The 12977-nt window shown below is 53.7% G+C and overlaps 1 protein-coding gene across 1 annotated transcript in view; it reads right to left on the reverse strand.

Moving 5' to 3' along the window:
• Window positions 1–12407, reverse strand: part of rabep1 (rabaptin, RAB GTPase binding effector protein 1) — a 148503-nt gene extending 136096 nt beyond the window's left edge. Inside the window, exon 1 of the mRNA XM_087977568.1 lies at window positions 12249–12407. Coding sequence (XP_087833694.1) covers window positions 12249–12282 — 34 coding nt within the window. The 5' untranslated portion in view covers window positions 12283–12407. The remainder of the gene's footprint in view (window positions 1–12248) is intronic.
• Between the last annotated feature and the right edge of the window lie 570 nt (window positions 12408–12977).

Raw genomic sequence — 12977 nt, forward strand, 5'->3', positions numbered from 1 at the left:
TTGTGTGCAGCATAGAGCCATTTGCCGAGTCCATCAGGAAGGATGCGAGCCTGAGAAGGGTGACTATTCCTGGCAGCGGGCCTACAAGTTAAGGCCTCCCTGTACATGGATAACGTCGCCGTTTTCTGCTTGGATCCGCGGTCCATGCACAGACTCATGTGCATATGTGACCAGTTCGAACGGGCTTTGGGGGCCAAAGTAAACAGAGGCAAGAGCGAGGCCATGCTCTTCGGGAACTGGGCCAACCAATCCTCGAGCCCCTTCACCGTCAGGACTGACCAATTGAAGGTGCTGGGTATTTGGTTTGGGGGGGCTGAGGCGTGCGCCAAGTCTTGGGAGGTGCGTATCAGCAAAGTGAGGTAGAAACTGGGCAGATGGAAGCTACGATCGCTCTCCATCGCAGGAGAAAACTTGGTCACCAGGTGTGAGGCATTTTATACGTGGCACAGGTCTGGCCTATTCCCAGAATCTGTGCCGCTGCAGTCACCCGGGTCATCTTCCATTTTATATGGAAATCAAAGATGAACCAGGTCCGAAGGGACTCGATGTATAAAGATCTGGGCAACGGGGTAAAAAACACACCCAACACCACCCTTACCCTGATGGCTACCTTTGTGTGTGGATGCATCAAGCTGTGCGTGGATCTCCGGTATGCAAACACCAAGTGTCACTACGTACTGAGGTTCTACCTGTCCCCGGTATTGCGAAGGATGGGCCTGGCCTCGCTGCCGCGGAACGCTCCAAGTAGTTGGACCGTTCCATATCACCTGTCCTTCGTGGAGAAGTTTATGAAGAAAAACACCTTTGACCACAAGTCCATTAGGAAGTGGTCAGCACATAGTGTCCTTGAGACCCTTCGGGAAAAGGAGAGGGTGGATCCTATCGAGCGGTTCCCTGAGCAGACTGTCAAAAGTCATTTGGCAGAATGCCTTATCGCCAGAACTTTCCAACAAGCACCAAGACATGGCTTGGCTGGTGGTGAGAAGGGCTCTGCCTGTGAGATTCTTTATGCAGGCCCGGACTCTCTGGCGCACCGCATGCTGCTCTCGAAGTGGCTGCGGGGGGGACGAGACTGTCACACACCTCCTTCTGGAATGTGCCTATGCAAAGGAAGCCTGGAGAGGAATGCAATGGTGTTTGTCGAGGTTCGTCCCAAGCAGCGCCGTGACGCGGGACTCCGTGCTCTACGGTCTGTTCCCCGGGACGCACACCGAGACGAACATCAACTGTGCCTGGAAGATCATCAACTCGGTGAAAGACGCTCTTTGGGTAGTCCGAAACCTGCTGATCTTCCAGCTGAAGGAGTTGACCCCGACTGAGTGTTGCAGACTGGCACATTCCAAGGTCCAGAACTACATGTTGAGGGACGCGCTGAAGCTTGGGGCAGCTGCCGCCAAGGCACGGTGGGAAAAGACCACCGTGTAACATCTGCCTTCCTAAAGAAGAACAGGGGGCCCACCCAGTCATTTGGGCTCCGCTGACGCCTCAGTAGAGGAACTGGATAGTCAATGTACAGACTTGCATATCTGGAAAATAAACTTCAATGTCTGTATGCAAAGCAATGTAATGTGTGCACAAGAATGGCATGACCAATTGTATAGTGATCCAAATAATTTTATGTATAAAGTATATTTTTGAAATAAAAAAAAGCTTGCTCTCTCTCCATGGATGCTGTCTGACCTGTTATGATATCCAGCATTTGCTGTTTTCATCCTCCCTCAGTTTATTTCTTCTTCCTTGCGATGAATTTCTGCTGTCTCCTCTGAATTACCCCCAGAAACTCCTGCCATTGCTGCTCCAACGTCTTCCCTGCTAGGCTCCTCTTCCAATCAACGCTGACCAATTTCTCCTTGTGTCTCTGTACTGTTACATCTGATTCAATCTCTCAGATTGCAGGATGAATGCTACCATTTTATGGTCACTGCCCCAATTGGTTCATTAACTTACAGCTCCCTTATCAAATCTGCCTCATCACCAAGTCAAGAATTGCCTGTTCCCTAATGGGGTCTACCACAGCTGTTCATAAAAAACATTGCACATACATTCCACAAATTCTTTTTCTTGAGATCTGCTACCAACCTGATTTTCCCAGTGCACCTGCACATTGAAGTCCCACGTGATTATTGTAACAGCACCTTTCTTATGTGCCTTTTCTATCTTCTGATTTATTTTCTGACTACTGCTAAGAGCCTGAACATAACTCCCATCATGATCTTTTTTTCCTCTGTGGTTGCTCAACTCTGCCTACACAGATTCTATGCCTTCTGACTCTCTGTTACTTCTTGCCATTGATTCAATTTCATTTCTTATTAACAAGGTAACCCTGTTCCTATGCCCATCTGCCTTTTCTTTAGATAGAATGTGTATTCTCGGATATTAAATTCCCAGCCCTGATCCTCTTACAGCCACATCTCTGTAATACCCACATCACACCTGCCAATTTCAATTTGCACTACAAGCTCTTTTACATTGTCTCGAATATTGCAGGCATTTAGCTGCAACACACTCTGTCCTGTATCAACAACTGCCCTTTCATGGTTGCCCCCTTATCTGCTGTGCTTGAAGTTAGATTCATGACCCCTTCCATAAACTCTGTCTTATTACTTGTTTTGGAAACTTTTACAACCTCTGCTGAGCACCCTCCCTTTAACTTTTTCCATAATTTTCTATGCAAGTGAACTCACCACCTACTGTTTAGTTTAATCCCCGAACAAAAGGCCTAGTTTTGCAATGCAATTTGCAAGCACAATTTAGGTGCGACCAGTCCCATTGGAACAGCTCCTTCCTTCACCAGTACTGGTGCCAATGTTCCATGAATTTAAACCTGTTTCTCCCATATCGATCTTTGAACCACGCTTTAATCTTGTTGACCTTGTGCCAATCTGTTTGGAGCTCAGGTAGTAATACAGAGACTACTGCTGAAAATGTGTTGCTGGAACAGCGCAGCAGGTCAGGCAGCATCCAAGGAACAGGAGAGAGAGGGAGGAAGAGAGCTTCTTCAAGGAAGGCATCCTTGGAAGAGGATTCGCAGTAGGTTAAAATCTTCGAGGAGAAAGTGAGGACTTCAGATGCTGGAGATCAGAGCTGAAAATGTGTTGCTGGAAAAGCGCATCAGGTCAGGCAGCATCCAAGGAACAGGAGAAGGGCTTATGCCCGAAACGTTGATTCTCCTGTTCCTTGGATGCTGCCTGACCTGCTGCGCTTTTCCAGCAACACATTTTCAGCTCTGATCTCCAGCATCTGCAATCCTCACTTTCTCCATACAGAGACTACTACCTATTTAGGTTTGCTTTCTAATTTAGCCCCTGGGCACTCATATTCCCTCAGCAGAATCACTTTCTACCTATATCACTGATACCTCTATGGACCATGATAACTGCATCTTTTCCCTCGCACTCCAAATTCTTCTGCAGCTCAGATGAGATATCCTGAACCTGGGCATCAGGCAGGTAACACAGCCTTTGGTACTCTCAATCCTGGCCACAGAACAGTGTCTATACTTCTGAGTATACCATCCCCAACTACAACTACATTTCTCTCTTCTCCCCCATCTTGAATGGCTCCCTGTAATTCAGTGTTATGCTCGGTTTGCTCCTTCTCCTTATAGCCCATGCACTCATCCACACTGTTGCAGTGCTCAAACCTCAGATTCTAGCTCATCAACTCTGAGCTGGTGTTCATGCAGAAGTGGCAGCACGGTGGCACAGTGGTTAGCACTGTTGCCTCACAGCGCCAGAGACCTGGGTTCAATCCCACCTCAGGCGACTGACTGTGTGGAGTTTGCACGTTCTCCCCGTGCCTGCGTGAGTTTCCTCCGGGTGCTCCGGTTTCCTCCCACAGTCTAAAAATGTGCAGGTTAGGTGAATTGACCATGCTAAATTTCCCGTAGTGTTAGGTGAAGGGGTAAATGGAGAGGAATGAGTCTGGTTGGGCTGCTCTTCGGAGGGTCGGTGTGGACTTGTTGGGCCGAAGGGCCTGTTTCCACACTAAGTAATCTAATCAAGTGGTCACTGTTAACCACAATGGGGTCCACCAGTTCCCTATCATTTCCTTCCTCAACATCTCCTTAAAAGAGGTCAAAATAATTGAGCTGTAAGCCCTACTGGGCTTCCCTTCAGATTTTCTTCAGGGCTAATTTTTGATTTTGTGTCTTTCTTATTCACTCTCCCTAATTATTTTTTATTAAGTGATATAGTAACTAGTAACAATACTCTGCTTTTGAGTTGCCATGTGGGGCATATGGATTCTCAGAAACAGAATTTAAAATAATCAATAATCTTCATTATCAAACACATCACTAAAGTTAAACCTATGTCCAATAAGGAAAATATTAAATTTCCTCGACATCGCAGCATTTCAATTCGTACAAGACAATAAGGATAACAAAATGTTTTTTTTTTCGAAATAACTGACATGTTTCTACTCAAAAAAGCTACCAGATGAAACACATCTTCTGCATATTCTCAAGGTCACAGTTAATGCGTTTTCATTGCACATGCCGGAATATTTTAAGCATGAGGTTTTTCTGCAACTTAGATCACAATCTCAGATTTAAATTTAACATCTAATACAGTGATAATTACAGTAGCACTGCAATATTTCTCCTCACACAGTACCTCCCGGGTTTATATAGTGTTAAGCTTAAAAAGATTAAAATTAAACTTCAAAGATTTCATTATCTCTGATTTAAAGTTTTCTTGGCCCCGGCTAGCTATTTTTTTGACAGGTTAAAACTGTTTTCTCTCCTTTGCAAACTCCTTCTACCCCATCTCTGCACTGCATCCACCTTCTGCTGCATGCCCTCCACCCTCTCAGATCCAACACCAGACTGCGGATCGGGCTTCCCATGCCAAACCACCAAAGTTTACTGACAAGTCACAGGCTCAACCCACCGCAAGCCACTTCGCTTCCTAGCTGCTCCTCCAATCACAGGCTGCTTCTCTCCCATACTTGGTGGTAGTAAACCTATCAACAGCAAATGTGTTTGTGAAGCGGCCGGTTATTGGAGGAACATGAGGAAAACAGAACCTCTAATTGGAGCAGTAGTTCCACACAGTCTCTGCTTCGCTTTCGTATGGGCGTTGCTCTGATTGGTTGTCCCTGTAACTGATTTACCCCCTGCCAGGTCTTTTGGGGGGCTGTCAGAGGTGAGTTCACCCACTGCCCCCGTGTATCCCTGTATCGAGTGTTGACTGCAATCCTTCCCGCTTCTCCTCTGCTTTCAAGAAGCTCCTTAGGAGCTCTGTCTTTGACCAAGCTTTCGGTCATCGGTTGATCCGAGTGATTCAGTGTCTGATTTTGTTAGATAATGTTGTGAAGCACCTCGAAACGTTTTAAATATAATATATAAATGCAGGTTGTTGCTCTTTGTGCCACCCCAACGTGTATAAAATGATCCTACTTTACAACAATTTCATTGGTTACAAAGCATTTTGGAGCATAATGTTGTAAATCATATATACATAAATATAAAATCAACACTGCTTATTTTGTTAAAATGAGTCTGTTTGAGTCTGAGTTAGCTCACCCTTTCTTAAATCTATATCAGTGAAGTAGTCACTGTCTGGTGGGATTGTGAGGATGAGGGGGTCATGGGCTTTTCTCTAAGGAGCCTTTACAGTTCCTTCATGTTAGCTACATTTGCATTTTTCTTCCATGCCAAGTTGCAAAATAATCCTGTCTAGATTTTCCAAAAAGAATAAAGCCAAAAGTTTTCTTAAATAATTTGTCACCTTTATATGCCAAAAGAGTGGAGCAAAGTATTCAAAAGTCAGAGTTGTGATTACAAATTACAATCACAGTGTCTTATTTTACTGTCCTATCTCAGTTCATTGTAGCTCCTTTTCATTTGCTTTGGACACACAAGTTTGTGGGGTGAATTTGTACTTGCAGAATTGTATTTTATTTTGCTCAAAGACTGCATGAATCCATAGAAGATTCTGTAAATCCCCTTTTTAGAAATAGAATCAGTCTGATCACTGGGGCACAGACAGCCCCACACAGGGCATCTCACATCCTCAATGCATTATCTGAGACAACATAGCATCTATTGTTAAAGTTCACTTGAGAATGCAACTTTTAAAAATGTTGAGATTTACAATATGAAAGAACTGAAACCAACATGGTCATTCTAAAAGATGAGAGACTTAAACAATCAGTTGCATCACACTATAAATGTTTGCTATAAATTGTGTGTTTTATGATCTTATACTCCACAACCACCTGAAGGAGCAGCACTCCAAAACCTAGTGCTTCCAAATAAACCTGTTGGACTATAACCTTGTATTTTTAAACTTTCATTTGCTATTAGCTCTTGTTTGCCTATAATAAGATTCGGGCTAACCACCATTAGCAGCTCATCCTACAATAATTTATATAACCTTTAACACAATGGAACCTAACAACAGGTTTCAAGGGTGGTATGTAAAATAATGACACTGAGACATTGGCTCAGTCAAAAAAGTAGGTTTAAGGAGTGTCCAAATGAAGAAAAACAATTGGAATGGTTTCAGAAAGGAATTCTAGGCTGAGACCATGCCATTGCCCCAGACCACAACATGGCAGGGCAATAATTAACATTATCAATTAATGGATATTATTGAAAATGTGAATGATCCCCCAGTTTAAATGAATTTAAACAAAACAAATCAGGCCTTGCCTTTTTAAAAAATTATCAGCAGATAATTTGAGCAAGAGTCTACAGATGAAGAGCACAATGTGCATTGCACAGTTAGCCAGAGTCTGTGAGTCTGAGTCTGACATAGATTAACAGATTCCTGCAAAGTTGTAGCTATGGTTTTGCAATGAAGTTTGGTAATATAGTCCACTTAACAGCCAGCCACCTGACTCTCCATTACATTGAAATCAGATGTGAATGGGCAGTCACATTTTAGTCTGTAAACATTCAAATGCAATCACAACACTGGACCACATCAAACACTCCCTTCCCCAACTGCATTACATTTTACCCATCACTAACCGACAAGATGCACAATCTGAGAGGATCAGGGTTAATAGAGACCTTAATGGGTTTTGAGCCTTAACTGCAAAGAAGAATAGGCTGAGGCTGTTTTCCCTGGAGCGTCGGAGGCTGACAGGTGACCTTATAGAGGTTTATCAAATCATGAGGGGTGTGGATAGGGTAAATAGGCAAGGTCTTTGCCCTAGGATGGAGGAGTCCAGAACTTGAGGGCATAGGTGTAGGATAAGGGGCAAAAGTTTAAGAGGGACCTAAGAGGCAACTTTTTATATGCAGAGTGGTGCATGTATGAAATGAACTGCCAGAGGAAGTGGAGGAGGCTGGTACAATTACAACATTTAAAAAGGCATCTGGATGGGTATATGAATAGGAAGAGTTTGCCAAGTGCTGACAAATGGTTAGTATTTTAGGGTATTTGGTTGACATGCACAAATTGGACCAAAGGGTCTGTTTCCGTGCTGTACAGCTCCGTGACTCCAAAAGTAAAGCAATTTACTTCCAAGCTTGTTTACATTACACCATTAAACCAATACAGCCAAACAGGTTGGCAGTGCCAGCCAGATAAAGTCAATTGCTAGATGACCAACTGGAATGGGAACTGCCCAACAAATTATGCAACTTAGGACACTGTTTAATCATGTCCAGGACATTAGAGGAAAAGTGAGAGGCATATCAGGTAGAATGGAAGATCCGACTGCATATCCAGTGACACTTGACAGTGTATGCAGAAGGAGTGAGATGTATCAGCATGCAACAGTTCAGTTAGCTGGGCGGAGGTGGATGGAATTCACATGATTTAAGGTCACCAAGGAAGGTGACTGCAGAATGACAGAATGACCATTGGAGGGGACAAGCAGGGGGCCTGGCTGGGAGAACAAGGAACAGGGTGCAATTGGAGGGGCAAACTGGATGGGGGGGGTGGGCAAGTGGGGTGGACAGAAATGGTAGGGAGATGGGGTAGAGGGTGGGTGGAGTGAGCAGGTCGAGAAATGAGGATGGAGGAGTTGGGGGGCATGGAGACGGGGGCAAGAAAGCAGAGGGTTGGGGGTGTTGAGAGGAGGGAGATGAGGGGGCGAGAGGACTGGGATGGGGGTGTGAAAGGGTGGGGGCATGGGGGTGTGAAAGGGTGGGGGCATGGGGGTGTGAAAGGGTGGGGGCATGGGGGTGTGAAAGGGTGGGGGCATGGGGGTGTGAAAGGGTGGGGGCATGGGGGTGTGAAAGGGTGGGGGGATGGGGGTGTGAAAGGGTGGGGGGATGGGGGTGTGAAAGGGTGGGGGGATGGGGGTGTGAAAGGGTGGGGGGATGGGGGTGTGATTGGACAGTGTGACTGCAGGGAGGTGGAGGGCGTGAGGGATATTGGTGGGGAGGGATATTGGTGGGGAGGGATATTGGTGGGGAGGGATGGGGTGCAGAGGAAGGAGGAAGAATGTGGAATGGGAGACGTGGGAGGGGAGTACAGGAGGTATGAGAACAGGAGGGGGGTATGGAAGGAGTTGGTGATGGGGTGTACAGAAGGGGATAGATATGTGGCAGAGTTTAGAAGAGCGATGCGAAAGTGGGAAAGATGTGGAGTTTGGAGGGTGTGGGTGGGTACAAAGGGTGGGAGTCTTGAGGGGAAGGGGATCTGAATGCGTGACAGGTTGGGGGTGGGGATTGGAAGTGTGAGGAAGGGGGAGGTGGGCGTTGGAAGTGTGAGGAAGGGGGGAATGGTGCTATTTGAGGGAGAGAGTTTGGAGGACTCAGACTGTGTGTAATGGGCATGAGTGTGGGTAAATTAGTGTGTAGGTTGGGGACTGAGGATTTGGAGAGTGGTGTGGGGGATGTGAGTGGGTGGTTTGAAGGTGGCCATGAGGTGTAAGGTGAGGGGTGTTGAGGTAGGTGAGTGGATTTGGGCAGAGAGCCTGTCTGCTCCGTGCTGGAGTTGATCAGTATTCTCTGGATACACTGCCTCCTCCAGAGAATACCTCCCCAACGGACAGGTACAGCCCCCATGTCTCCAAATCCCCCACCCATCGGGGGTAGCCCGCTGTCTCCACACCCCACCCCCCCATCCCCTGGGGGGAGCCTGCTGTCTCCACACCCCCCATCCCCCCGGGGGAGCCTGCTGTCTCCACACACACCGATCCCCCGGGGGGGCCCGCTACCTGCACACCCTCCAATCCCCCGGGGGGAGCCCATTATCTGCACATCCCCACCCTCAGGGGGAGCCCGCAATCTCCACGTCCCCTACACCGGGGGAGCCCACTATCAGCACACATCCCCACCTCCGGGGGAGCCCACCATCAGCACAACCCCCTCCCACCCCCGGGGGGAGCCCGCTACCAGCACACACCCCCACCCCCGGAGGAGCCCGCTACCTGCACACACCCCCACCTCCGGTGGAGCCCGCTACCAGCACACACCCCCACCCCCGGTGGAGCCCGCTACCAGCACACACCCCCACCCCCGGTGGAGCCTGCTACCAGCACACACCCCCACCCCCGGTGGAGCCTGCTACCAGCACACACCCACACCCCCGGGGGGAGCCCGCTACCAGCACACACCCCCACCCCCGGTGGAGCCTGCTACCAGCACACACCCACACCCCCGGGGGGAGCCCGCTACCAGCACACACCCCCACCCCCGGTGGAGCCTGCTACCAGCACACACCCACACCCCCGGGGGGAGCCCGCTACCAGCACACACCCCCACCCCCGGAGGAGCCCGCTACCTGCACACACCCCCACCCCCGGAGGAGCCCGCTACCTGCACACACTCCCACCCCCAGGGGGAGCCCACTATCTGCACACATCCCCATACCCGGGGGACCCCACTATCTGCACACTCGCCCCCCCCCCCCCGGGGGAGCCCACTACCTCCACACTCCCCCCCCACCCCCAGGGGGCGGGGGAGCCCGCTGTCTCCACACCCCCCAACACCCAGGGGGGGGGAAGCCCGCTATCTCCACACCGCCCGACCCCGGGGGAGCCCACTATCAGCACACACCCCCACCCCCGGTGGAGCCCGCTATCAGCACACACCCCCACCCCCGGGGGAGCCCGCTACCCGCACACACCCCCACCCCCGGGGGGAGCCCACTATCTGCACACTCGCCCACCCCCGGGTGAGCCCACTATCTGCACACTCGCCCACCCCCGGGGGGAGCCCACTATCTGCACACATCCCCACCCCCGGGGGGAGCCCACTATCTGCACACTCGCCCACCCCGGGGGAGCCCACTATCTGCACACTCGCCCACCCCCGGGTGAGCCCACTATCTGCACACTCGCCCACCCCCGGGGGGAGCCCACTATCTGCACACATCCCCACCCCCGGGGGGAGCCCACTATCTGCACACTCGCCCACCCCCGGGTGAGCCCACTATCTACACACTCGCCCACCCCCGGGGGGAGCCCACTATCTGCACACTCGCCCACCCCGGGGGAGCCCACTATCTGCACACTCGCCCACCCCGGGGGAGCCCACTATCTGCACACTCGCCCACCCCCGGGGGAGCCCACTATCTGCACACTCGCCCACCCCCGGGGGGAGCCCACTATCTACACACACCCACACCCCCGGGGGAGCCCACTATCTGCACACTCGCCCACCCCCGGGTGAGCCCACTATCTCCACACTGCCCACCCTAGGGGGAGCCCACTACCTCCACACTCCCCCACCCCCACCCCCGGGGGGGGGGGGGGGGGAGCCCGCTGTCTCCATACCCCTCATCCCCGGGGGGAGCCCGCTATCCCCACATCCCCGACCCAGGGGAGTCCACTATCAGCACACCCCACCCCACGCCTGGGGGGAGCCCGCTACCTGCACAGACCCCCACCCCCGGGGGGGGAGCCCACTACCTCCACACTCCCCCACCCTAGGGGGAGCCCACTACCTCCACACTCCCCCCACCCCCGGGGGGAGCCCGCTATCTCCACACCCTCCAACCCCGGGGGGAGCCCACTATCTCCACACCGCCCGACCCCGGGGGAGCCGCTATCAGCACACACCCCCACCCCCGGGGGAGCCCGCTACCTGCACACACCCCCACCCCCGGGGGGAGCCTACTATCTGCACACAACCCCACCCCCGGGGGGAGCCCACTATCTGCACACAACCCCACCCCCGGGGGAGCCTACTATCTGCACACACCCCCACCCCCGGGGGGAGCCCACTATCTGCACACACCCCCACCCCCGGGGGGAGCCCACTATCTGCACACACCCCCACCCCCGGGGGAGCCTACTATCTGCACACACCCCCACCCCCGGGGGGAGCCCACTATCTGCACACACCCCCACCCCCGGGGGGAGCCCACTATCTGCACACACCCCCACCCCCGGGGGAGCCCACTATCTGCACACACCCCCACCCCCGGGGGGAGCCCACTATCTACACACACCCCCACCCCCGGGGGAGCCTACTATCTGCACACACCCCCACCCCCGGGGGGAGCCCACTATCTACACACAACCCCACCCCTGGGGGGGGGAGCCCACTACCTCCACACTCCCCCACCCTAGGGGGAGCCCACTAGCTCCGCATCCCCGACCCCAGGGGTGTCCACTATCAGCACACCCCCCCACCCCCGGGGGGAGCCCGCTATCTCCACATCCCCGACCCCAGGGGTGTCCACTATCAGCACACCCCCCCCCACCCCCGGGGGGAGCCCGCTACATGCACACTCCCCCACCCCCGGGGGGAGCCCGCTGTCTCCACACCCCCCCACCCCCGGGGGGAGCCCCCTGTCTCCACACTCCCCCACCCCCGGGGGGAGCCCGCTGTCCCCACACTCCCTCACCCCCGGGGGGAGCCCGCTGTCCCCACACTCCCTCACCCCCGGGGGGAGCCCCCTGTCTCCACACTCCCCCACCCCCGGGGGGAGCCCGCTGTCCCCACACTCCCTCACCCCCGGGGGGAGCCCGCTGTCTCCACACTCCCCCACCCCCGGGGGGAGCCCGCTGTCTCCACACTCCCCCACCCCCGGGGGGAGCCCGCTGTCTCCACACTCCCCCACCCCCGGGGGGAGCCCCCTGTCCCCACACTCCCCCACCCCCGGGGGGAGCCCCCTGTCTCCACACTCCCCCACCCCCGGGGGGAGCCCGCTGTCTCCACACTCCCCCACCCCCGGGGGGAGCCCGCTGTCTCCACACTCCCCCCACCCCCGGGGGGAGCCCGCTGTCCCCACACTCCCCCACCCCCGGGGGGAAGGGGGGCACACTCCCAGCGGGATCCAGGGCCTCAGCCTCACGCCGATCCTGCAGCCACAGTCGGCGGGGTGTGTACTTACTTTCCAGCTCCTCCGAGGGTTGCGGCTCGGCCATGGCTCTGGCGAATGCAGAAACAGTGAAGGATGTGCGGGCGGCGCTGTCAGCGGGAGGAGGGAACTCGATCCCGGATCCCGGAGCCGGGCCAGCGCCAGCCCCAGCCCGCCGCCATATTGACAGGAGCGAGTGCGCAGGCGCGGGGCCGGGCCCGGGAAACGGGAGGGGGGGGGGGGTATGTGATGGAGGGGGGAGTGTGTGATGGTGGGGGTGGGTGTGATGGATGGAGGTGTGTGATGGAGGGGGGTTTGTGTGATGGCTGTGTGTGATGGAGGGGGGGGTGTGATGGGGGAGTATGTATGATGGAGGGAGTGTGTGATGGAGGTGGGGTGTGTGATGGGGGTGTGTGTGATGGAGGGGCGTGTGTGATGGAGGGGGGTATGTGATGGAGGGGGGGTGTGTGATGGAGGGGGGTGTGTGATTGAGGGCGGGTGTGATGGAGGGGGGTGTGTGATGGAGGGGGGTGTGTGATGGAGGGGGGAGTGTGATGGAGGGGGGGTGTGTGATGGAGGGGGGTGTGTGATGGAGGGGGGTGTGTGATGGAGGGGGGTGTGTGATGGAGGGGGGTGTGTGATGGTGGGGGTGTGTGTGATGGAGGGGGGGGTGTGTGATGGAGGGGGGTGTGTGATGGAGGGGGGTGTGTGATGGAGGGGGGTGTGTGATGGTGGGGGGTGTGTGATGGAGGGGGGTGTGTG

This window comes from Chiloscyllium plagiosum, unplaced genomic scaffold, assembly GCF_037043375.1.
Source record: "Chiloscyllium plagiosum isolate Xiang-an unplaced genomic scaffold, Cpla_swu_hap1 HiC_scaffold_31, whole genome shotgun sequence".
NCBI lineage: Eukaryota > Metazoa > Chordata > Chondrichthyes > Orectolobiformes > Hemiscylliidae > Chiloscyllium > Chiloscyllium plagiosum.